At 39.4% G+C, this 19,554-nt stretch overlaps 1 protein-coding gene across 1 annotated transcript; it reads left to right on the forward strand.

Moving 5' to 3' along the window:
• Positions 1 to 745: 745 nt before the first annotated feature.
• RAPSN (receptor associated protein of the synapse) lies at positions 746 to 16,635 on the forward strand. Its single transcript, XM_081335190.1, has 10 exons — positions 746 to 1,227; positions 1,364 to 1,520; positions 2,808 to 3,284; positions 8,252 to 8,590; positions 10,209 to 10,367; positions 10,988 to 11,086; positions 11,165 to 11,287; positions 13,121 to 13,174; positions 13,865 to 14,064; positions 15,370 to 16,635. The coding sequence occupies exons 3-10, from the start codon at positions 3,069 to 3,071 to the stop codon at positions 15,440 to 15,442; spliced, it is 1,263 nt and encodes a 420-aa protein (XP_081191316.1). The 5' UTR covers positions 746 to 1,227; positions 1,364 to 1,520; positions 2,808 to 3,068; the 3' UTR covers positions 15,443 to 16,635.
• The last annotated feature ends 2,919 nt before the right edge of the window (positions 16,636 to 19,554 follow it).

Raw genomic sequence — 19,554 nt, forward strand, 5'->3', positions numbered from 1 at the left:
GTATAATAGGCAGAATGTAATAAAGTAGTTAGCTTGAACTTTGCGTGTGTGGATCTAGCTGCTTGTGCCTAACGGGCATTGTATCTTAACAACCTACACTTGGTAAATCTGGCAGAGAAGGATCCCATTCCTAAAAAAAAAATGGGCAGTTACCTTATTCTTCCTTAGGCCCACAGCAACATCCCTTCTCAGTATGGGCAGAATCAAAAAGTACACTGTCACATAGGTAATATGGATACAAGCCATAAGCCAAGGGTGTTATAGGTCATCCCCAGCATTTTGTACTTGGGAAAACATTTAATAACTAGTGCCATGCCATAGCATGCCATAGGTGCTACTTTGCTAAAATAGTTTTCATCCTTAGGCAGCTAAATTTTTAAACAGTTATAATTTCCATATATCTGAAAAGGCAGCTCCAAGTAGAACACATTATAGTCATCTAAGTGTGAACTGATTGGCTGTTATGCAAGTCTCATATTCCACAAGAAAAGGTGGTTGGTGTACCAGATGAAACTCAGTGAAGGTCCTGCTGGCCATGTTTGTGCTTGCTTTCAAACAGGAATCATGAATCCGGGAGAAACCCAGTGCTCCATCAGATGGGAGTTGGACCAAATCTAAAATCTGTGTTGAAACTGCCATGAAGCCAGAGGGACTTCTGGACCTATGGCTATTCTTTTTGTTTTTTTACTGGGATTTAAACTGAATCGGTTTCATCCCATTGAGTCCCTCACAGCTTTCATACATCAGAGTAGGATTTCCACTGAGTCTGCTGCTCAGCCAAGAAATAGAGCTGTGTATCTTATCACCTGCGGTTCAGTTATGCTTCACCCCAAACCAATAGATGACCTTTCATAGTCGTTTCCTATAATGTTAAATGGAAAAGAGACAAACCCTGCAGTATCTTAAAGACGGGTGGTCAGGTACTTAACCTCTCATTCCTCCAGCATTCCTGATAAGGGCCCATTTTGTTAGGAAGAAATAGCACCATTTTATTTTAAAAGCAAAAATATATATATCGGGGTGTCAAACTGGCGGCCTGCAGGCTGGATGTGTCACGCGCAGGCCACGCTCACCCCGGCTCCGCAAAGGCAAAAAAACATCGTGATGTGTCACATGATGCAGTCGGGTTTTACACCTGGGATATATATTATTAAAGGTTGTGCAACGCTGGTAGCTCAACTGATGATTTCAGGAAGAAGCCCATCGCAGCTTCCTTCCAGGTGGTTGGTATGACTTCCCTTTTTCTAAGCATTTACTACCCCTAAAATGCAGTTGCCTGTTCTTTTCTCTGCTATCTCCAATAAACTCCCAAGGAGGCCGAGCTAATACAATGTAAAGCTGTCCATTTCCTTGGCTTCCACAGGTTCAAAAGAGTGCCAGGTTGACTTCACAAGAGATTGCCTCAGTCACCTCATTGTTTTCTGACTGTGATGTGTCCAATTCACATGAGCAATTTTATCCAGAAAATGCCTAGCAAACAAGTCACAGTGGCTTGGAAACCTGGTAGATTCAAAGATACTGTAAGGATATTACTTTGTTTCATGCTAATCCCTTCCACTCCAAGTGTCAATGTTTGTCATAGCTCCCTTTTTTAAAATTTCTGCTTAGTTCCCTTTTCATTTTCTTCCTTTATGCTTCCATGTTTCATATATTCCTATGTTCATTTCTGCACATTCTGTTCCCCCGAAGAAAACAGAAATAGCAGTGAAGTATCCATAAATTATCTAGCTTCTCGCAGCCTCTTGTATTCTGAAAATAATGTTCTTTGGGCTCACGTTTTCAGGAAAAGCTGATTGCAGTTCAGCCATTGGAATGAATGCTGTCTTAAGTAAACAGCACACTTTTTTCCCCTTTCATATTACAGAATAAGGTACACTATGCTAGGATGGGGTTTTAGGATGACTGTCAAATGACTGTCAAGTCACTGGCAGGTGACTTGACACAGAGAACAGCGGAAATACCGTAAGCTAGAATAATGAAAATTGACAAGCAGTAGTTCTTCAGCTGTTCCTCTTTCTTCCCCCAATCCTTGGTTGCCAAGAAACAGCCTGCTTTTCTCTCTCTCTCTCTCTCTCTCTCTCTCTCTCTCTCTCTCTCTCTCTCTCTCTCTCTCTCTCTCTCTCTCTCTCTCTCTCTCCTCCCCCCCCCCCATTATTTCATTATTTATCTCTGTCATGGTCTCCCAAAAGTACTTTCTTAACTAAAAATCTCCCAGCGGTCGCAACTTTCCTTGTGAGGTAGATAGAACAATCTCCTAGTTGTTTTGATTGTTCCTTTTTGCATTTTTATCAGTCATATAGCATTCCTTTTTTAAAAAAAAATCCAGTTGTCAAAGCTGAAACAAAATACTGTACATAAAAGGCTTGTTTCTAGCTCTATCTAGTGGTCATCCCACTGGAAATAATTCTAGTGAATAATTTTTCCCCCGTTAATTGGTTGAAGAAAAGCTTTTTTTCCTTTCCAAGCTCTGACAGTTCAGCTCCAACCCCCTTCAGTTTGCGTTTGCCACCGTACAATATAACTTGTGGAAGAAAGGTTCCATTTGCCCTCTGATATATTTATATAAAGGCAGCGTAGAGGGAAGGAGATTGGTTGCTCAGGCTTGCTTTCTGACCTTGGGGGTTACCAAGTCTGACATTCCTGTGAGATCACATGACAAGGATTGGCGGGCACAGCTGTCCCCAGTGGAAGGGAGGGGCTCGGGAGGGGCCATTCCGATTGAATTTCACTCCAGCCACTTAGGCTCTTTCCTTCTTTCCTGGCTGTGCTTTCCTTGTCTTCCACTTTCTTTGTGACTTGGGTTGTAGGAAGCGCTGATAGGATAGCAGCACCGAGGATGCTATTCTAGACGATCAGGGTGGTTGCTTCAACGTTTGGGTTGGGCCTTTCTTCCCATCTCCGATGGACATTCCTCCAGGCTGAGCCATCTGAGATTCTGGTGGGCCCTGAGCTTTGGCACCAAGCAGTCCATCCTCTTGCTTGAGCACCAACTTCACTTGTCACCGTTTCTTTTAGCCCATCTAAACAGACACTCCGACAGGTCTGCTGCTCTTCCGACAAGTTGGTATATGCAGCTCCGGAGCACGAAGGCGATGGGACAGGACCAGACAAAGCAGCAGATAGAAAAGGGACTCCAGCTGTATCAGTCCAGTCAGACAGAAAAGGCCCTTCAAGTCTGGCTGCGGATTTTGGAAAAAAGCACAGATCCAGCTGGCAGGTTTCGAGTCCTGGGTTGCCTCATCACTGCTCACTCGGAGATGGGCAGGTACAAAGATATGTTAAAGGTAAAACATTCTGATTGGCTGCGTGTCTTTTGCTATGTTACAGAGAGGGTGGCGGATAGAAAAGTAGGGCTTCCAGATTACAGTTCGGCCACACTCGAAACAGCAAACGTAGCACTAGTTAAAATTGCAGATACTGAAGCCCTGGCAAATTCTTACCTTTGAAAATTGCCATTCTGCATTTCCACCTGCAGTCCTAGACCGAGTGAGCAATTTACATGTTTCTCATCTGCAGAATTAAGTAATGTTGGGTGTTAACAAGGTTAGCCATTTGCATGCCTACCTGGGGGCTGTGTGGTTTTGCAAAGCTGAGATGCGGTGTGCTGTGGCGCTCCTTTGCTTCGCAGAATTGTCAGCTGTATAAGATAACTGTAGGTTAAACAGTGTGTTTGTGCGTGCACGTGTGTGTACACAAAGACATGTGCACACAAAGCTTATACTGTGATGCTAGAGAAGGTATGTTTCCAAATGGCACATCATTAGATTTTTTTTTCCAGTATTATTTATTTGAATGGAAAGTTTTCTCTTTTTTTTTCTCCCTGTTCAAATCACTACTGTCAAACTGTGATGGTTGCCCTAGAAGCTGCCCAGATCGCTTTTCAGAATGAGATGGGCAGCATATAAATCTAATAAATAAACAAATTCACTGAGAAGTTGTTTTCTTTTAAATGTTGCTTTGGAAGACCTTAAGTTTAAGATCTTACTTTTGGGAAAACACTGTGGAAATCTTTCATCATTTTCATTATACATTGCCTTGATTCCAAAAGTCCTTTCTTTTTAATTATTATTTCTGTTTGAGGGGGTGAGAAGGGTTTTTATGAGGCAATCCAGAGAGCCGTGCCTGAAATGAGATGCGAATTCGGATTTTCCTAATCTCTTGCGGATGCAACCTTAGTTCTTCTGGAAAGCAGGAAAGAGAAACCTGTGGAAAATCTCAGTACTGTAGTACTGAGCTAGAACCCTGCACCCCCACTGGTGTTTTACTGGTAGTCCTCAACTTATAACAGTTCATTTAGTGACCATTTAAAGTTACAACAGCACTGGAAAAAATAACTTGCGACCGTTTTTCACACTTACAACCATTGCATTGGTCACGCGATCAAAGTTCAGATGCTTGGCAACCGACTCTCATTGAGGACTGTTGCTGTGTCCCAAGGTCATGTGATCCCCTTTTGCAACGTTCTGACAAGCAAAGTCAATGGGAAAGCCAGATTCACTTAACAGCCGTGTTACTGACTCAGCAACTGCAGTCATTCAGTTAACAACTGTGGAAGAAAGGTTGTGAAATGGGGCAAAATTCACTTAACCAATGTCTCAATTTGGGCTCAGTTGTGGTTGTAAATCAAGGGCCACCTGGAGTTGCACTTTAGAAACATCCCCATATTTGGTTAAAAGTTATATAGACTACTATATTTATATTGTACAATTTGGGTTGCAAATGGTTTTAAGAAGTTTATTAAGGGATCGAGACTGATAAGCCCGTGGGCTTTCAGTTAAGGTACATTTGTGTTAATGGGCCCCTTGACGAAAACATTTAGGAACAGTATTTCTTGCAGATGTGGTAACAACTAGGTTGTAGAGCAGAGTTTTAGTAATTACATCCACATCCAAATGGGATCTATAAACAGTAAGCAAAAGACAGGTGTACAACTACTTTTGGAGGGGCTGATTAGAGATTTCTAAAGTTAATTTTTCAATTTATGGGAAGATTTTTTTAAACTAGCCATGAGAGATCATGCATAGAACAAAAGAATAGAGTATTGTTTGAACAGTGGATACCATATGCTGATTGGATGACAGGAAAAAAAAAAACTCACATTATTTTATAAGAAAAGAGTTCATCCATCCATGTATATTTTGAGGAGCATCCTGGATTGCAAATTTGCATTATCAGGCTAACTTTCACTTGCCTCTTTGCTAATAAGATGTTACAAAAAGCAGGGGGAGAGGAATAAAAAGACTTAATGTTGAAGTCAGTATATCTGCATGTTCATAAAATGTAAGTTCCATAAATTCGCAGTAGTTTGAACCTGATGTGATGAACTGACTCCTCTCAAAACTATTAGGATAAAGTCCATGGATGGCATTCTTAAAAATATAATATGCAAGTACATATTGTTTCAGATGCATTGGAAGGGGACTGTGTATATTCAGAATATCTATATAGCTTTTATAAGGTTTAAATAGAGCCTTGGTGGAGCAGTGGGCTAATGCCTCCTTAAGTAACACCAGCTGCCTGCAATTAGTGCAGGTTCGAGTCCCACCAGGCTCAAGGTTGACTTAGCCTTCCATCCTTCCGAGGTAGGTAAAATGAGGGCCCAGATTGTTGGGGGCAATTAAGCTGACTTTGTAATAATGCCGCTTGGGGGGAGGTGTGTGTGAAAGCCCTAATAAGCAGGCATATACACAGAATGAAGGCTACTGCTAAGCTTGTAAGCCGCCCTGAGTCTTCGGAGAAGGGCGGGATATAAATGGGATTAAAATAAATAAATAAATAAAATAAATTGGTAACATATTAAAGTAAACAGGTTAAATGGGATTGAAGGGGGGGAATCTATTGGGATCCTGAAAGGGATTTTCTGATTGTTACAATTTATTTTTATCCTTATTTCCTCCAAAGCACTCAAGTGAAATCTGTTCTGTGAACTCCACTGCCAACTGAGTATTTCAGTCCGTATCTCCACAATTCTGGTCTAACAGTACTTTCTGTGCTGAATTAGCTCTTTAGTCCATTCTGGCAGGCAGTTGTGATTTCATCACAGACCCAGATTGTTGGGGGCAATTAAGCTGACTTTGTAATAATGCCGCTTGGGGGGTGTGTGAAAGCCCTACTAAGCAGGCATATACATAGAATGAAGGCTATTGCTAAGCTTGTAAGCCGCCCTGAGTCTTCGGAGAAGGGCGGGATATAAATGGAATTTTAAAAAAAAATGCTTAGTAGTGCTATGCGAAGCATTTGAAAGAGGCCCTTTGCAATGCACATTCCAAAGAATATGGCTCGTTCAACACTTTGCACACCGGTATCCTACTAGTAGTAACTCATATACAAAAATGCCTGTTTCAAATGCTTTGCACAGCCCTAATGTTCAGTAACTGGTTTACAGAATACACTTTATCTATAGGGTTAAAGGGCTTGTCCAGGCAGTTGCCACAAAACAGCACTAATTCGAAAACACATACATACATACATACATACATACATACATACATACATACATACATACATACATGATAGTGGCACTAGCTGTAAATCACCCTGAGTGCTAAGGCAAGAACACATCAGCGAGAAGCTGACTTTGATATGAGAGGAGATAATATGGCATTAGAAGGCCTGTAGGAAAAAAAATAAAATATGGTTTGAGCATGCAAATACATAAGGCTTTACTTTAATCTATAAAGGATATTAGGAAAGAGAAGAAACTGCATTTTCTTCTGAGCTATGAGAATAAGAGTTAAAATAATACTTCAGAAATACAGCACCACATACGTACCTCTTTTCATGATTTCCCCTTTGTCTTCGAGACAAACTGTCCGTCAGGGTTAGAGATGTCTAGAGGAAGGGAAAGGAGCTTCTTCTGAACCTTCTCCATTCAGGACAGCATTTCAGTTTTCTGCCAGAAGTTAACTGAAGACTGATTTTAAAAGCATCCTATTGCTTATACCAAGAGACGCGGTGGCTCAGTGGGTTAGGACGCTGAGCTTGTCGATCAGAAGGTCGGCAGTTTGGCGGGTCGAATCCCGAGTGCCGCGTAACAGAGTGAGCGCCTGTTACTCGTCCCAGCTTCTGCCAACCTAGCAGTTCGAAAGCACGTAAAAATGCAAGTAGAAAAATAGGGACCACTACGGTGGGAAGGTAACAGCGTTCCGTGCGCCTTTGGCATCTAGTCATGCCGGCCACATGACCACGGAGTCGTCCTTGGACAAACGCGGCTCTTCAGCTTTGAAACGGAGATGAGCACCGGCCCCTAGAGTTGGAAACGACTAGCACGCATGTGCGGGGGAACTTTACCTTTTATTGCTTATACCAAAATAGAGACTCCTAAATATCCGGATGCGGTGGAAGTAGTTTTGTCTAGCATGAGTATCAGGCATCTGCAGCCCAGATGCATTTAATCTCTTGATCATGTGTAGAGAAACAAAATCACCAGGACTGGCTTTGCACAAGAATCTGTAAAAACACATCAATAGGAAATAAAAACAAGAGGTTATTTAATGTAATATGATTGCATTATAGTTATTTAGCTTGCTTACACAGTTTTCTTTTTAGCTTTTCTAAACTTCATTTGTAAAAAAAAGACCATATCTTTTTCTTTTTTTCTATGGATTTTTTTTATTAAAAATTGGATGATTTTTTTTATCAAAAGCATGTGCAAATAGGATACCGTATTCCTTAGAATTTGACTGCTTTCCTGAGCCACTATTTTGCACATGGCACTATTTGGTGGAGCTTAACTTTATAGCAAAAAACAAGGTAAATTTTGTAGCCCTGAGCCTTGTCTGCCACAGAGTAGGTCCAAATTGTCAACTCCAATCTTGATGTGATTAATGTGAATTCATTATGGTTGGTGAAAGTGTCAAAATTAGCCAGTTTGATTAGAGAGAGATTATAATTACATTTATCAGTGACTGGAAACCCCTTTTGAACTTTTTGCTGAAAAAAACTGAACTTATGACTTATGGGTTTATGGGTAGCTTATGGAAAGAAGGAAATTATGAAGTAACCTTAGAGAAAAAAGTGTAAAATATAAATGCATTTATAACTGCTGCCCAAAAGATCAGAAGCCACTTCTTTATCATTTTTTTCCTTTTTCTATTTTCTTTTACTTATTCACCATTCTTTGTTATTTTCTTTCTTTTTTAATGCCTGCATCTTGTTAAAAAAGTCATCAATAAAATTACACAAATTCATTATGACTGAAGTTTAGGAATAGATGTGTTGGTTCTTAAGTGTTGTGTTCTTTTGCTAAAAGTTTGCAGTCATGCAGATTGACACTACCCGAGAACTGGAGGATCCTGACTACCTTACTGAGAGCTACCTGAATTTGGCACGGAGCAACGAGAAGCTCTGTGAATTCCCCAAAACTATCTCCTATTGTAAGACCTGCCTGAACATGCGAGGTACAACACTGGGCCTGCAACTAAATGGCCAAGTCAACCTCAGCATGGGCAATGCCTACCTTGGCCTCAGTGTCTTCCAAAAAGCTCTGGAGTGTTTTGAGAAAGCTCTCCGGTACGCACACAACAATGATGACAAGATGCTGGAGTGTCGTGTCTGTTGCAGTCTAGGAAATTTCTACACACAACTCAAAGTGAGTATTGCAGAAATGACAACGGAAGAGAATGTAGATCAGAAGTTTTTAAAAAAAACACAAATGGAAGAAAAGGAGACACTTTTCCAACTGTGTGAAAGATTGTACAGATGGTAGATTGAGTGCAGTGGTTTCCATCTGTTTTCTTTCTGTGAACCCCAACTTTGCGTTCTGAAGCTTGTGAGGACCATCACACAAATCAGAGCTCAAGTGCATGCCACATGCATGACTCCTCTAAAATGGTATCTGTGGGATGTCAACATTAAATAAAAAATAATGTTTTGGTTAGGTAAGGCCCGAAATCTTGCAAATTTGCTTAGTTTCTCAATTTTTTAGAATTATGAGCTAAAACCTTGAGACATTAGGGAAAACATACCAAAATATTACATGATTTTGTAATATTGTGGAATTTTGGCTATTAGTTTGGTGCTCACACAATGTCCTAGATACAACCCTTTGTAATATCTTGCCTCAATGAAGCTATTGTTTCAACTCATATATTTAGATGGTGAAAATCTTCCAGAAAAAGTTGTTGTACCACAAACTGCCATTTGTGGACATGGGTATTATTTATTTGTCAGAAAAATGTTGATTAGCTAATGGGAAGACTTTAATAGTCTTTTTTTAACATTTTGGCCATCTAATTTTATCATTCTATTTTATTAAAGACTATTTATTTTTGGATATCATGAAACAAAAGAACACTGAGAAATCACAGTATGTATCAGTAATATTTTTCACCAGTCTAACAAGAAATGAAAGAAAGAAGAAAGCCTTTCTGCTAATTTCAAGGATTTAATCAAACAGTCATTTTCATAATATAGCTTAAGGCAGAATCACACAATATGGTTATCTGCTATCACATGCAAAGTATTCTATGTTAATGCCTATAGATTCATTTGTAAGAAAAGATTAGCAAAAGTATAACTTAATATCCATTACATATTGAGGTATGTAAAGCTCTTGGAGAATATTCTTTATTTTGATAATGTTTTGAACATGAAAGTTAAAGCTTTTTGCTATTTCTAGGAAAATTCATTCCATCAACTTTAACTTTGCTTATTTTGGTTTAAATTTGGACAAGTTTACTTACAATAATCATTTTTCAATCTTCTCACTGTGAACTCAAATGAAGTGCGAGGACATGCCTTATCTTAACAAAGACTTTGGATATATAGACTATAGTTTTACTACTTAGTGGAAACTTGCCATATTAAACTTTCATTACATATTTCAGAATGTGTGCATGTATAATGCACATGTTTACAGTACCATCACCAGTTCATTTTTTAAACCAGAAAAATATAATTAATGGGGTAATCTTATATTCCAAGGAGCTCACCATTCCAAATTCCATATTAGTGCTTCTTAAGCAGGCTGAAACCATGGCTATTTTCACCATAATTTTTAAATCAATCAATCTAGGTTACAAATTGTCATAAACCTTATTCCTTAGTGAACTTACATCCCACCGTTTACCATAGAAAAATCAGAATCGATCAAAAAAGTTTAAAAGATTTCATAACTTCAAACAATCATAGCTTTTACCATTTCTGCAGCCTTTCTGTGTCTTTCTTCTCAATCTCACTCCTTGCTTCTTCTTCTTCTTCTCCTCAAGGACTATGAAAAAGCTCTGTTTTTCCCATGCAAGGCAGCAGAGCTGGTGAATGATTATGGAAAAGGCTGGAGTTTGAAGTACCGTGCCATGAGCCAGTTCTACATGGCTGTAGCCTATCGGAAGCTGGGGCGCTTGCCAGATGCTTTGGAATGCTGTGAGGTACAAGCATGGCTTCTTGGAGTGGGGGGAAGGAGTCTGTTGGGTAAAGTTAAATGGGTCTCCGGTTTGGGAGGGTGTCAGTTGCATCACTTTTTGAAGGAGGCAGATTTGACCACTGTGAGTCATACTTTAATCACTTTTTTATTTAGACTATTGCAGCAAACTGATTAGTTCTTGGTGTGTTTTGTTGGCCATACTACAGCCATTTTGCAACAACAGTCCATTCAAGTTGTTTTTGGTTATGAAGCCCCAGTATGGGGCAAAAAAACCATCTTTATAAGTATCAGTACATGCCACTATTTTTATAAGAACTCAGATTCTTTTCTTGGGTGAAAGAAAGTGGCTTTTGAATTGCAAAGGAACCCAATGAAACTCCAAAGCAATGGCAAAGTATTTTTGACTGTTTGAGGAAGATCCAAACTGCATAACCTACCTCTTCCTTCAACCATTTATTTTGTTGAAACAATTTGGAAGAAGGGATGCTGTCTTTAATGTGGGTTGCAAACAGGACAAGACCCCCTTTTTCCTTCACTCAGACGCCCGTTTCTTAGAATAGTCACAATTAGGACTTAGTATGTAATAAAAGTTCAAATTGTGATTCTGAAAGCTTCTCTTACTAGGAGTCAATGAAGATTGCCCTTCAGCATGGAGATCGTCCTTTGCAAGCCCAGTGCTTGCTTTGCTTTGCTGATATCCATCGCAGCCGTGCAGATGTACAGGTATGACCCTCTCCTATGAAACAGGCTGTCTGAGGGCAGTAGTGGACAGCGACTGACACCTTTTCTTACAACCCCCAGACAGCTTTTCCCCGCTATGATTCCTCCATGAGCATCATGACTGAGATTGGAAACCGTCTGGGACAAGTTCAGGTGCTGCTTGGTGTAGCCAAGTGCTGGCTGATTCAAAAGGACCTCGACAAGGTCAGTAACAGACTGTAGTAAGAAACTGATTAGATACAGTCGCATTGTTATGAACCAACAAAGTGGGCTCTAAAATGCATGTTGTTTTTTTTCTATGGACAGTCTTTCCACATAGTAACATCCATCCTGAGGAAATGAGTATTCAGCATGTATTTTAGGCTAAAACTGTTTATCTAATGTACCTTTTAATCTGCAAGATGAAATACACTAGGTTGTGTGACAGTTCTCTCCAAGCAATTAAATAAATGGAGTACTGCTGGGATTCATCATGGGTTACCTTAACAAATAGGATTCACTCATTGTAGCTGAGCATCTGATCAACTGAAAATTGTTTCTCCATAAGATATGCTGCTCCCAGAAGTGTATATGCTGTTTTCCTTCTTATATTGCGGAAGACACTAAAAACCATTGCTTATAAGTAGGCTTTAGGCCCAGAATTAGAACCTGTGGGCTACCCAGCTAATTTTATGGCTATAGTTGTTTTAATATGGATGAAGAACATTATTAACCTTTATTGGGTTAATTAACTATGGTTTGTATACTGCCCAGAGTCCACTGATAGAATATATATATATAAATATAAACAGTTATGTATAATTTGGGTACCATTAAATCTCGTCTCTTGGCAATTTCATAAACATGGGCAGTTTTCTTGGAAGCATCGGGAAAGTGGTTTGAAATTTCTTCTTCCAGGGTGTTTTTCAAATTCCTAGGGCTGACTCAGGTTTAGGGCTGAGAGTGACTGACACTAAATGACCCATCTATTCCTGTGAGACGATGAGAACTCACTGTCTCCCTGCTCTTAGTCCAGTGTCTTTAATTACTATAGCAAACTGGTGTGTGTGTGTGTGTGTGTGTGTGTGTATATTTTTATAAAGTATATACACAAATAGTTTTGAATATGCATAGTAAAGGTAAAGGTTCCCCCGCACATGTGTGCTAGTCGTTTCCAACTCTAGCGGCCGGTGCTCATCTCTGTTTCAAAGCCGAAGAGCCAGTGCTTGTCCGAGGACGTCTCCGTGGTCATGTGGCCGGCATGACTAGACGCCAAAGGCGCACGGAACGCTGTTACCTTCCCACCGTAGTGGTCCCTATTTTTCTACTTGCATTTTTACGTGCTTTAGAACTGCTAGGTTGGCAGAAGCTGGGACGAGTAACAGGCGCTCACTCTGTTACGCGGCACTTGGGATTCGACCCGCTAAACTGCCGATCATCTGATCGACAAGCTCAGCGTCCTAACCCACTGAGCCACCATGTCCCTTTGAATATGCATAGTATGTAGCTATTATAGAATAAAGGAAGTAAATGTTTCCTAGTATTATCTAGACTTCCAGGGATTAGGTTAATGCAGTTTTCCCTATCTTGGCACCCTCGGGTACATATCATAGATTCAAGCAACAAGTTCTTCAGAACCACCACATATTTCAAGACATCATCTTGCATACCTTGGAACCTCACCCCCCGCTCACACCTATAAACACTTCATGGCATGGGGCCTGATTACTTGATGGACTATAGTTTTTGCCAGTCCCATACAATTGGACTGACAATCCAAATTCCTTTGATTACACGATGTCGTCTATCACGACCCAGGAAGCATTCCTTTTTTGTTTTGGCACTTTACTCTTTAAATAGCATCCCTCCTTAGACCTGCATGGCTCCTGCCCTGATGATGCCCTAGGATTTCATGTGTCTGGTTTTTTGTTTTTGTTTTTTCCGGGATGCACATGACTTCTATTCATACTGTTTTATTGTTGTATTATCTTTTAACGTTGTAAGCTGCCCAAAGTCTTATGGAGTTGACTCAATACATTTATGTTTTGCTTTCTATAGGCATTAGAAAATATTGAGAGGGCTCATGAGCTGGCAGAGGGACTAGGAAACAAAGTAAGTTGTCTCATCTGCATTTTTTTTACTCTGTTCATGTTCTTTGTAATGTGTGCGAATATATGTATGTCATAATTTTGCCTAAAGTGGAAGATGTGTAGTTCCTGACTTTTCTGAATGGTAGGGTATTTAATTATGATTTGGAAAGATGATGTTAGAAAAAACCATATCTTAACCCAAAAATCGTGAAACATTTTGAACCTATGGTTTTGGGGTATCAGGGATAGCCACACAAAATTTTCTCGCACTGAGAAATCCAAGCCTTAAACATTCTATGTTGCTAGCATTATTCACATGAAATTCTTCAGAAGGGGGCATTTTTGCAGGGTATACAATTATGGAAATATGAAAAAAGAAGTGATTGCTGAATGTATAAGACAAAACGATAAGCAAAGAATGAAATCCCCTATTTTCCCCCAAAGTGAGCAGTACAAATAGGAATGGTAAGAAACACAATTTGGGAAGAGGAGGCAACAGATGGCCAAAGAAAAGAAGGATCTGTCTGGCAGTTGGTGAGCTTCTGCTAAGTAAAATAAAAAGAAGCAGAAAGGATGGAAAAGAACATCACATTTCAAAAGCTGAAAAGATGCCATGTTTGGGATAATCAGGAAGTAGGAATGTGTTGGGCCCATAGATTGCCTCCTTTGTAATATTTTTCATGTGATTATTTTTCTCTTGTCTCTTATGCAGCTTTGCCTGCTGAAAGTTCATTGCCTATGTGAAGGGATCTATCGCACAAAGGGTCAGCAGAGGGAACTTCGTAATCATGTGGTGAAGTTCCATGAATGTGTTGAAGAAATGGAACTCTACTGTGGCATGTGTGGTGAATCCATTGGTGACAGAAACCACCAGCTCCAGGCATTGCCCTGCTCCCATGTCTTCCATTTAAAGTAAGGGGCAAAAGGGATGAACGCAAACCATGGTGGAATAAGAAAAAAACAAAACCCTAAAGACAAAAAAGGGGAGGTAATTCCTCCGGAATGAATGAAACAAGGAAGTTCTGTATTGGGATTCATGATTTTAAAAAATGCTTTCTACCACTCCATGGAAACAACTCATCTCTAAAAATTTTATCCTTGAAGCCGGGATACTTTTCCCAAAATTGATTTTTAATCTGCTACTTAAGATTTCCTTCTCAAGAATACATCATTTTATCAACGTCTTAGCTGGCTTCTTATATCCTTAAATCCAATTTTAATGACTTAGGCGTAATATCTGTGTACTTAGAAGTAAATTTTAGTCCTATTGCAATCAGAGACTTAACATTCATCACATTTTATTCTGCATTGCAACAAGTCGTGTTGCTAAGCACAGAGAGCTGGGTTATCTCCAAGTAGTTTGTGAATATATAGTATAGTGCAGGGGTCAGCAACCTGAAACAGTGAAAGAGCCACTCGGAACCAGTTGCCTCACAAAAGGAAAAACTGGGAGCCGCAAAAAATGTGTGCACATGCGCGTACATGTGTGCATGTGCAGAACAGGGTTTGACCGAAGAGTGGAGCCAAGGCGAGATATGCACCTACCCTGCATATTTGAATTGATTGAACTTTTTTTAGTCCCACTTATTTTATTTTTTTTGGACTGCACATGGCAGAGGACTGGGAGCCGCAAGAGATGGCTGAAAGAGCCGCATGCAGCTCCGGAGCCGTGGGTTGCAGACCTGTGGTATAGTGGATGGAGGAAGAGGGGAAGGAAGGATTCATTATTGCAGATATAACTATTAATTTTTTAAAATATAAGTACTTAAATATCTTTAAGAGACCAAATGTTATAGCGATATGTTATCCTCAAAGCACAAAAAAGCACCAGTTAAATGATGTTCATATTATTGGTTCCCTTCTTGAAGTAATCATTGCGAAAACTGAAATGGTTCTCAATGAAGGTGTTTATTCTTCAAATAATTTTAAATGAGTGAAATTCCAATTAAATTATTGTTTCAATTTGCATTGTTTATTTTAAGCATGTCTTAATTATATTTGTTTATATTGCATTTCTTTATAGGAACAGAAAGGTAAGATAGCTTTAAAATACCTATATTAAGGAATATGTTACAGTATTTAAAACAATCACTTCAATGAAAAATGCAGGAAATCATAGCAGAAAAAATCATGACCACCTCCATCAGAATTTGGAATATAAAATTGAGTATTAAGACTCCTGCCTAAGATATCCCCTACTGTCTTTTCCCACTGCAGGTGCCTGCAGACTAACAGAACACGAGGTTGCCCCAACTGCTGGCGTTCATCAGTTAAACCAGGGTTTGTTTGATCTGCTGATGAATTGATGACTTAAGAAAATTCATCCATTAGGTGTGAAAAGACAGAGCACTGGAGCAGTTCTGTTACAGGATCTAGAGATGAAACCCATCATATAGATAAAAAATCTCCTGCAGAATTGATGGAAAATACACAATCGTGGAAAATGTCATCTCCTTTCACACATCTGAGTTGTGAACCTCTTCCAGGAATTCTGAATCATCTCTTTCAAGGCCACCTGCTAGAATAACCACCTTTACTCCTTCAACAACTTGTTAGCTTGACCTTTCACAATCTCAATTTGATTTTAATTTTAATTCTCTGCTTCTTTTGCTAGCTTCCTTCAGGGCCAAGTCTGACACTCATACTTCACTTCAGAAGTTGTGGGAGCTTCATCATTGGAAGCTTTCAAGAAGAGATTGGAATACCATCTGTCAGAAATGGTGTAGGGTCTACTGCTTAGGCAGAGGGTTGGACTATATGACCTACAAGGCCCCTTCCAACTATTCTATTTCAATTCTAATTCTAATTCTATTCTGTTATTCTATTCTATTCATTCCTCATGGGAAGCATACTGATCCTGCCTACATGATGCTTCTTGGACTGGCACAATATTACTTTCTTGTAGGCATGGTGACAGCTACTCTTTTCCAGACATTGCTTGAAGTTACTTCAACTTAACATTCTGATTGATATTTTTCGCAATTTATATGGGTACCTAACAGCTGTTTATGCTTTAAAACAACTAAGCCATTCATCATGTGTCTTTTTCCATTTCCAAAGAACTTTTCTCAACTTGATGCTTCCAGAATTTTTAGGTAACGTGGGAATTTTGCGATTCAAAGTCCAGTTGTCTGGAAGGAGTCAGATTGGTTAACTAATATGTCATAGTTAAGAGACTGCCTCTCAGCAATGTAACTCTTTCAGTATGTCTCTGTTTTCTGTGTACAGCTGTATCCTTCAGGTTCTTCTGAAAGTATCTGATATCTTTAGTTTGCTTGCATTCTCACAGAACATTCAATTTTTGCATGGGACTAGGGGAAAAAAGCCTTACAGTGTCCCAGGGAACGTTTCTTGCCCTGTATTCCTTTCCCATCATCTTGCAATGTTACATGGGCAGTGATTGGTCCAATCATGGAATTGTCAGCAATGTATTTATACTTTCTGTAAACTGTTTATACTGAAATAAATAAAGTCTGCCTGTAAGTCAGTGTTTTCTAAAGTTGTAGCTATGTTTTCATCTTTTAGAAACTGAAGAAAAGAAAGAAAAGAAAGAAAGAGAAAGAAAGAAAGAAAGAAAAGAAAGAAAGAAAGAAAGAAAGAAAGATGTATATTGACTAAGTAATATAGGTGTTATTAGTAAGTGTCACCCTGACCCAAAATACAATATCATAACACTGTGTGAAGAAGCTGTTTTAGGAGAGTGGGAAGAACATTATAAGAAATTCTAAATGTTGGTTGTGGGAGATACATATATATGAGTCGTGGGGAAATATATGAGTGAGTCATCTGAAAGATGGCCCAAAGGCACTAGCAGAGAAGGGTCAAGGATGGATGCTTGTATGCCCAGGGCACTACAATATACTAAGGAGCCAGAATAGTTTAGAGAATTATATGTTGGAGGCAGAATTCAAGAGGCTGGATGTTGGAGGAAGGAGTGGGAGAGAGAGATCAGTAGGGACTCAAGAGAAGGAAGGAGGTAGAATGCCAATATAAAGGAAATGAGAAGTATGGAATAAAAGTAGAAGTGAATTGAAGCAACTGGGATACAAGGGTCGTGGATATAAATAGGAGATAGAAAAGTAAAAAAATACAGTTTTAGAAGAGATAAAATTAAGAGAATGAAAGAGTTAATAAACCATAGATTAGCTTGAATCAAACTAGGTAAAAGTAAACTGGTAGTCTCATAAATTAAGATATGGTATCACTGCAGGGATATTAAACTAGAAATAAGGTAGCAGAGAAACAAAATATAGAAATAAAAATACAAAATTATATAGTATAAAGAACAAATGTATGAAAGACAATAAAATAAAAGCTATGGAATGAGCGATGGAGTAATGATTAAAGTGTAGCTGAAAAGGTATAGCAAAAGTTCAAAGTTTATTTGACAGGTACTCGTCAATTTGTTGGAAATCCAGCCCTTCTATAACTGAGTTGTGGATGAACATCTGTGAACATATCAGTACCACGTTTACTCAACACTAAACTGCTCTAACAGATATACTCACTCTTCTGATTCTTTGATGTCTAACAATACACAATTCTCATTATTGGGAAAGGGGAAGAACAGAAATCAGCCATCTTTATAAAAAGCTTTGCCTCCTCTCTAGTGAACCACTGTCTTTGTTTTGCCTAAATTTGTACCAAACCTGAACTATAACAATCTTAGTAATGCTCCCCATCATGATAAAGAGAGCCTAGTAACTTGCACAAACATTCCAGTATCTTTTCTAATTCCACCAGTACGCAGCCATTTTGTTCATTTGACCTGACCATCTTTTTACTGATGTAATGCAGTAGAAAAGCAAGTGATGGGTATTAGCTATTAATTTGTTAATGGAAAATGGAAACATAGTCCCCAATACCATTTTGCGTTAAGTACTTAATAAACATACTTTTTTTTACATAAACTGTCTCCAATCCTGTAAGCCGTAGCATTTGTGATCAGTTTCTTTTAAACAACTGAAAAATACTTTATAAAAACATAGATACCAATCTAGTGTTCTCCAGGTTTATTAGGACTACAACCTCCAAGACTACTAAAAATAAAAGCTTTCTTGATAAAATTCTATGGAAACATATTTACCTCTCTTATCTGGATTTTCCAGATTTTTGCATGTCTTTGCTACTAAATACTATCAGCAATCTTGTTCCTACCAATATAAAAGGGGGATGTGAGTAAACAAAATTTGGTGCTTGTTTCATATATTCCATAAGGTCATGAATTGTGTGAAATGTCCATGTAACAGAATAATCATCTCTTTACATTCAGTATTTAGTTGCACCATCTTTAGCTGGAGTAACTGCAACCAGATTCTTCTTGTAATTGGTAATCTCTCTTATGCAAGCTTAATTTTACCATTACTCGAATACTGAATCATAGAAAAATATTAGCATGTATGACATTGCTCAAAGAAAAAGTCAGTGGAGGAGACAGTGATTTTAAGCAAATTCATGATACAGATCATAGTGATGAACTGTTGCTGGGGAAGGAATTAGTATAAACCTCTCTATACAGTAGAACTCAGAGTTATGAGTCCTATGATGCAGATAAGTGTGGGAACCATAAGAGTATGCCATGATCCATCTACAATGGTTGAAAAGCTAAGCAGGACTTGCAATGCCTATGCTAGGAATACCTGGAACCTGTCTGCATTTGAAAGACTGTAGCCTCTCAGTACTTCTAAATGCCAAATAGCACCTGAATCTGTATATATACCTCTCAAGCATGAGATTTAATTCAAGAGATCCTCTACCCCTCTTTTTTGTAGATAAAGTGGTTTGTTATTTTAAAACTGAAGGCAAAGCCCTGAGAAAACAGAGTATGCTGTTGTGTCTCAGCTGGAAAGAAACTACAAATATTCTCTTCGAAAGTTCTGATAAGCAGCTGGAATTACCCTACAGAAACTGTTCTACTTCTTTTGTTATATCTAATATTTGTTCTATCCTTATACAAGTGCATTTTGTAACAGTCCGGAATTGTATATTAGGCATGTCCTTGTATTCTCTTCTTTAACATCTTATAACAGTGGTGGTGAACCTTTTTAGAGACCGAGTGCCCAAACTGCAACCCAAAACCCACTTATTTATTGCTGGGTGCCAGGTGGGTGTGGCCCACTGGGTGGCTGTGGCTGTGGTGGTCATGGAAGATGGGTGAGTGTGGCCAAGGTGGGTGTGGTCACCTCAATGTTGCTCGTGGGGAGCGACACCTGTGGGGGGTGGGCAGGGTTGGGGGAGCTCCAGGAGGTCTCTGGCAGGTGGGGCAGTAGGCAGGAGACTATCCTGTGGGGTGAGGCGAGGCAGGGTGGGGGTGCCATTGCCATGGGGCAAAGCAAGGGCTGGGGCAGCTGCTGCCTGACACCATCAGCCCCCGCACACAGAAGCCAGTGAACGCATGGGGGC

Source organism: Vipera berus (assembly GCF_964194415.1).
Source record: "Vipera berus genome assembly, chromosome: 1".
Lineage (NCBI taxonomy): Eukaryota > Metazoa > Chordata > Lepidosauria > Squamata > Viperidae > Vipera > Vipera berus.

What these genes read in the sequence shown, in the direction of transcription:
- RAPSN (XM_081335190.1), top strand. Translation starts at nt 3,069, where the DNA reads ATGCAGCTCCGGAGCACGAAGGCGATGGGACAGGACCAGACAAAGCAG. An exon ending in ATGCTTTGGAATGCTGTGAG is followed by an intron (nt 10,368 to 10,987) that starts GTACAAGCATGG and finishes TTCTCTTACTAG; the next exon opens with GAGTCAATGAAGATTGCCCT. An exon ending in TCCCATGTCTTCCATTTAAA is followed by an intron (nt 14,065 to 15,369) that starts GTAAGGGGCAAA and finishes TTCCCACTGCAG; the next exon opens with GTGCCTGCAGACTAACAGAA.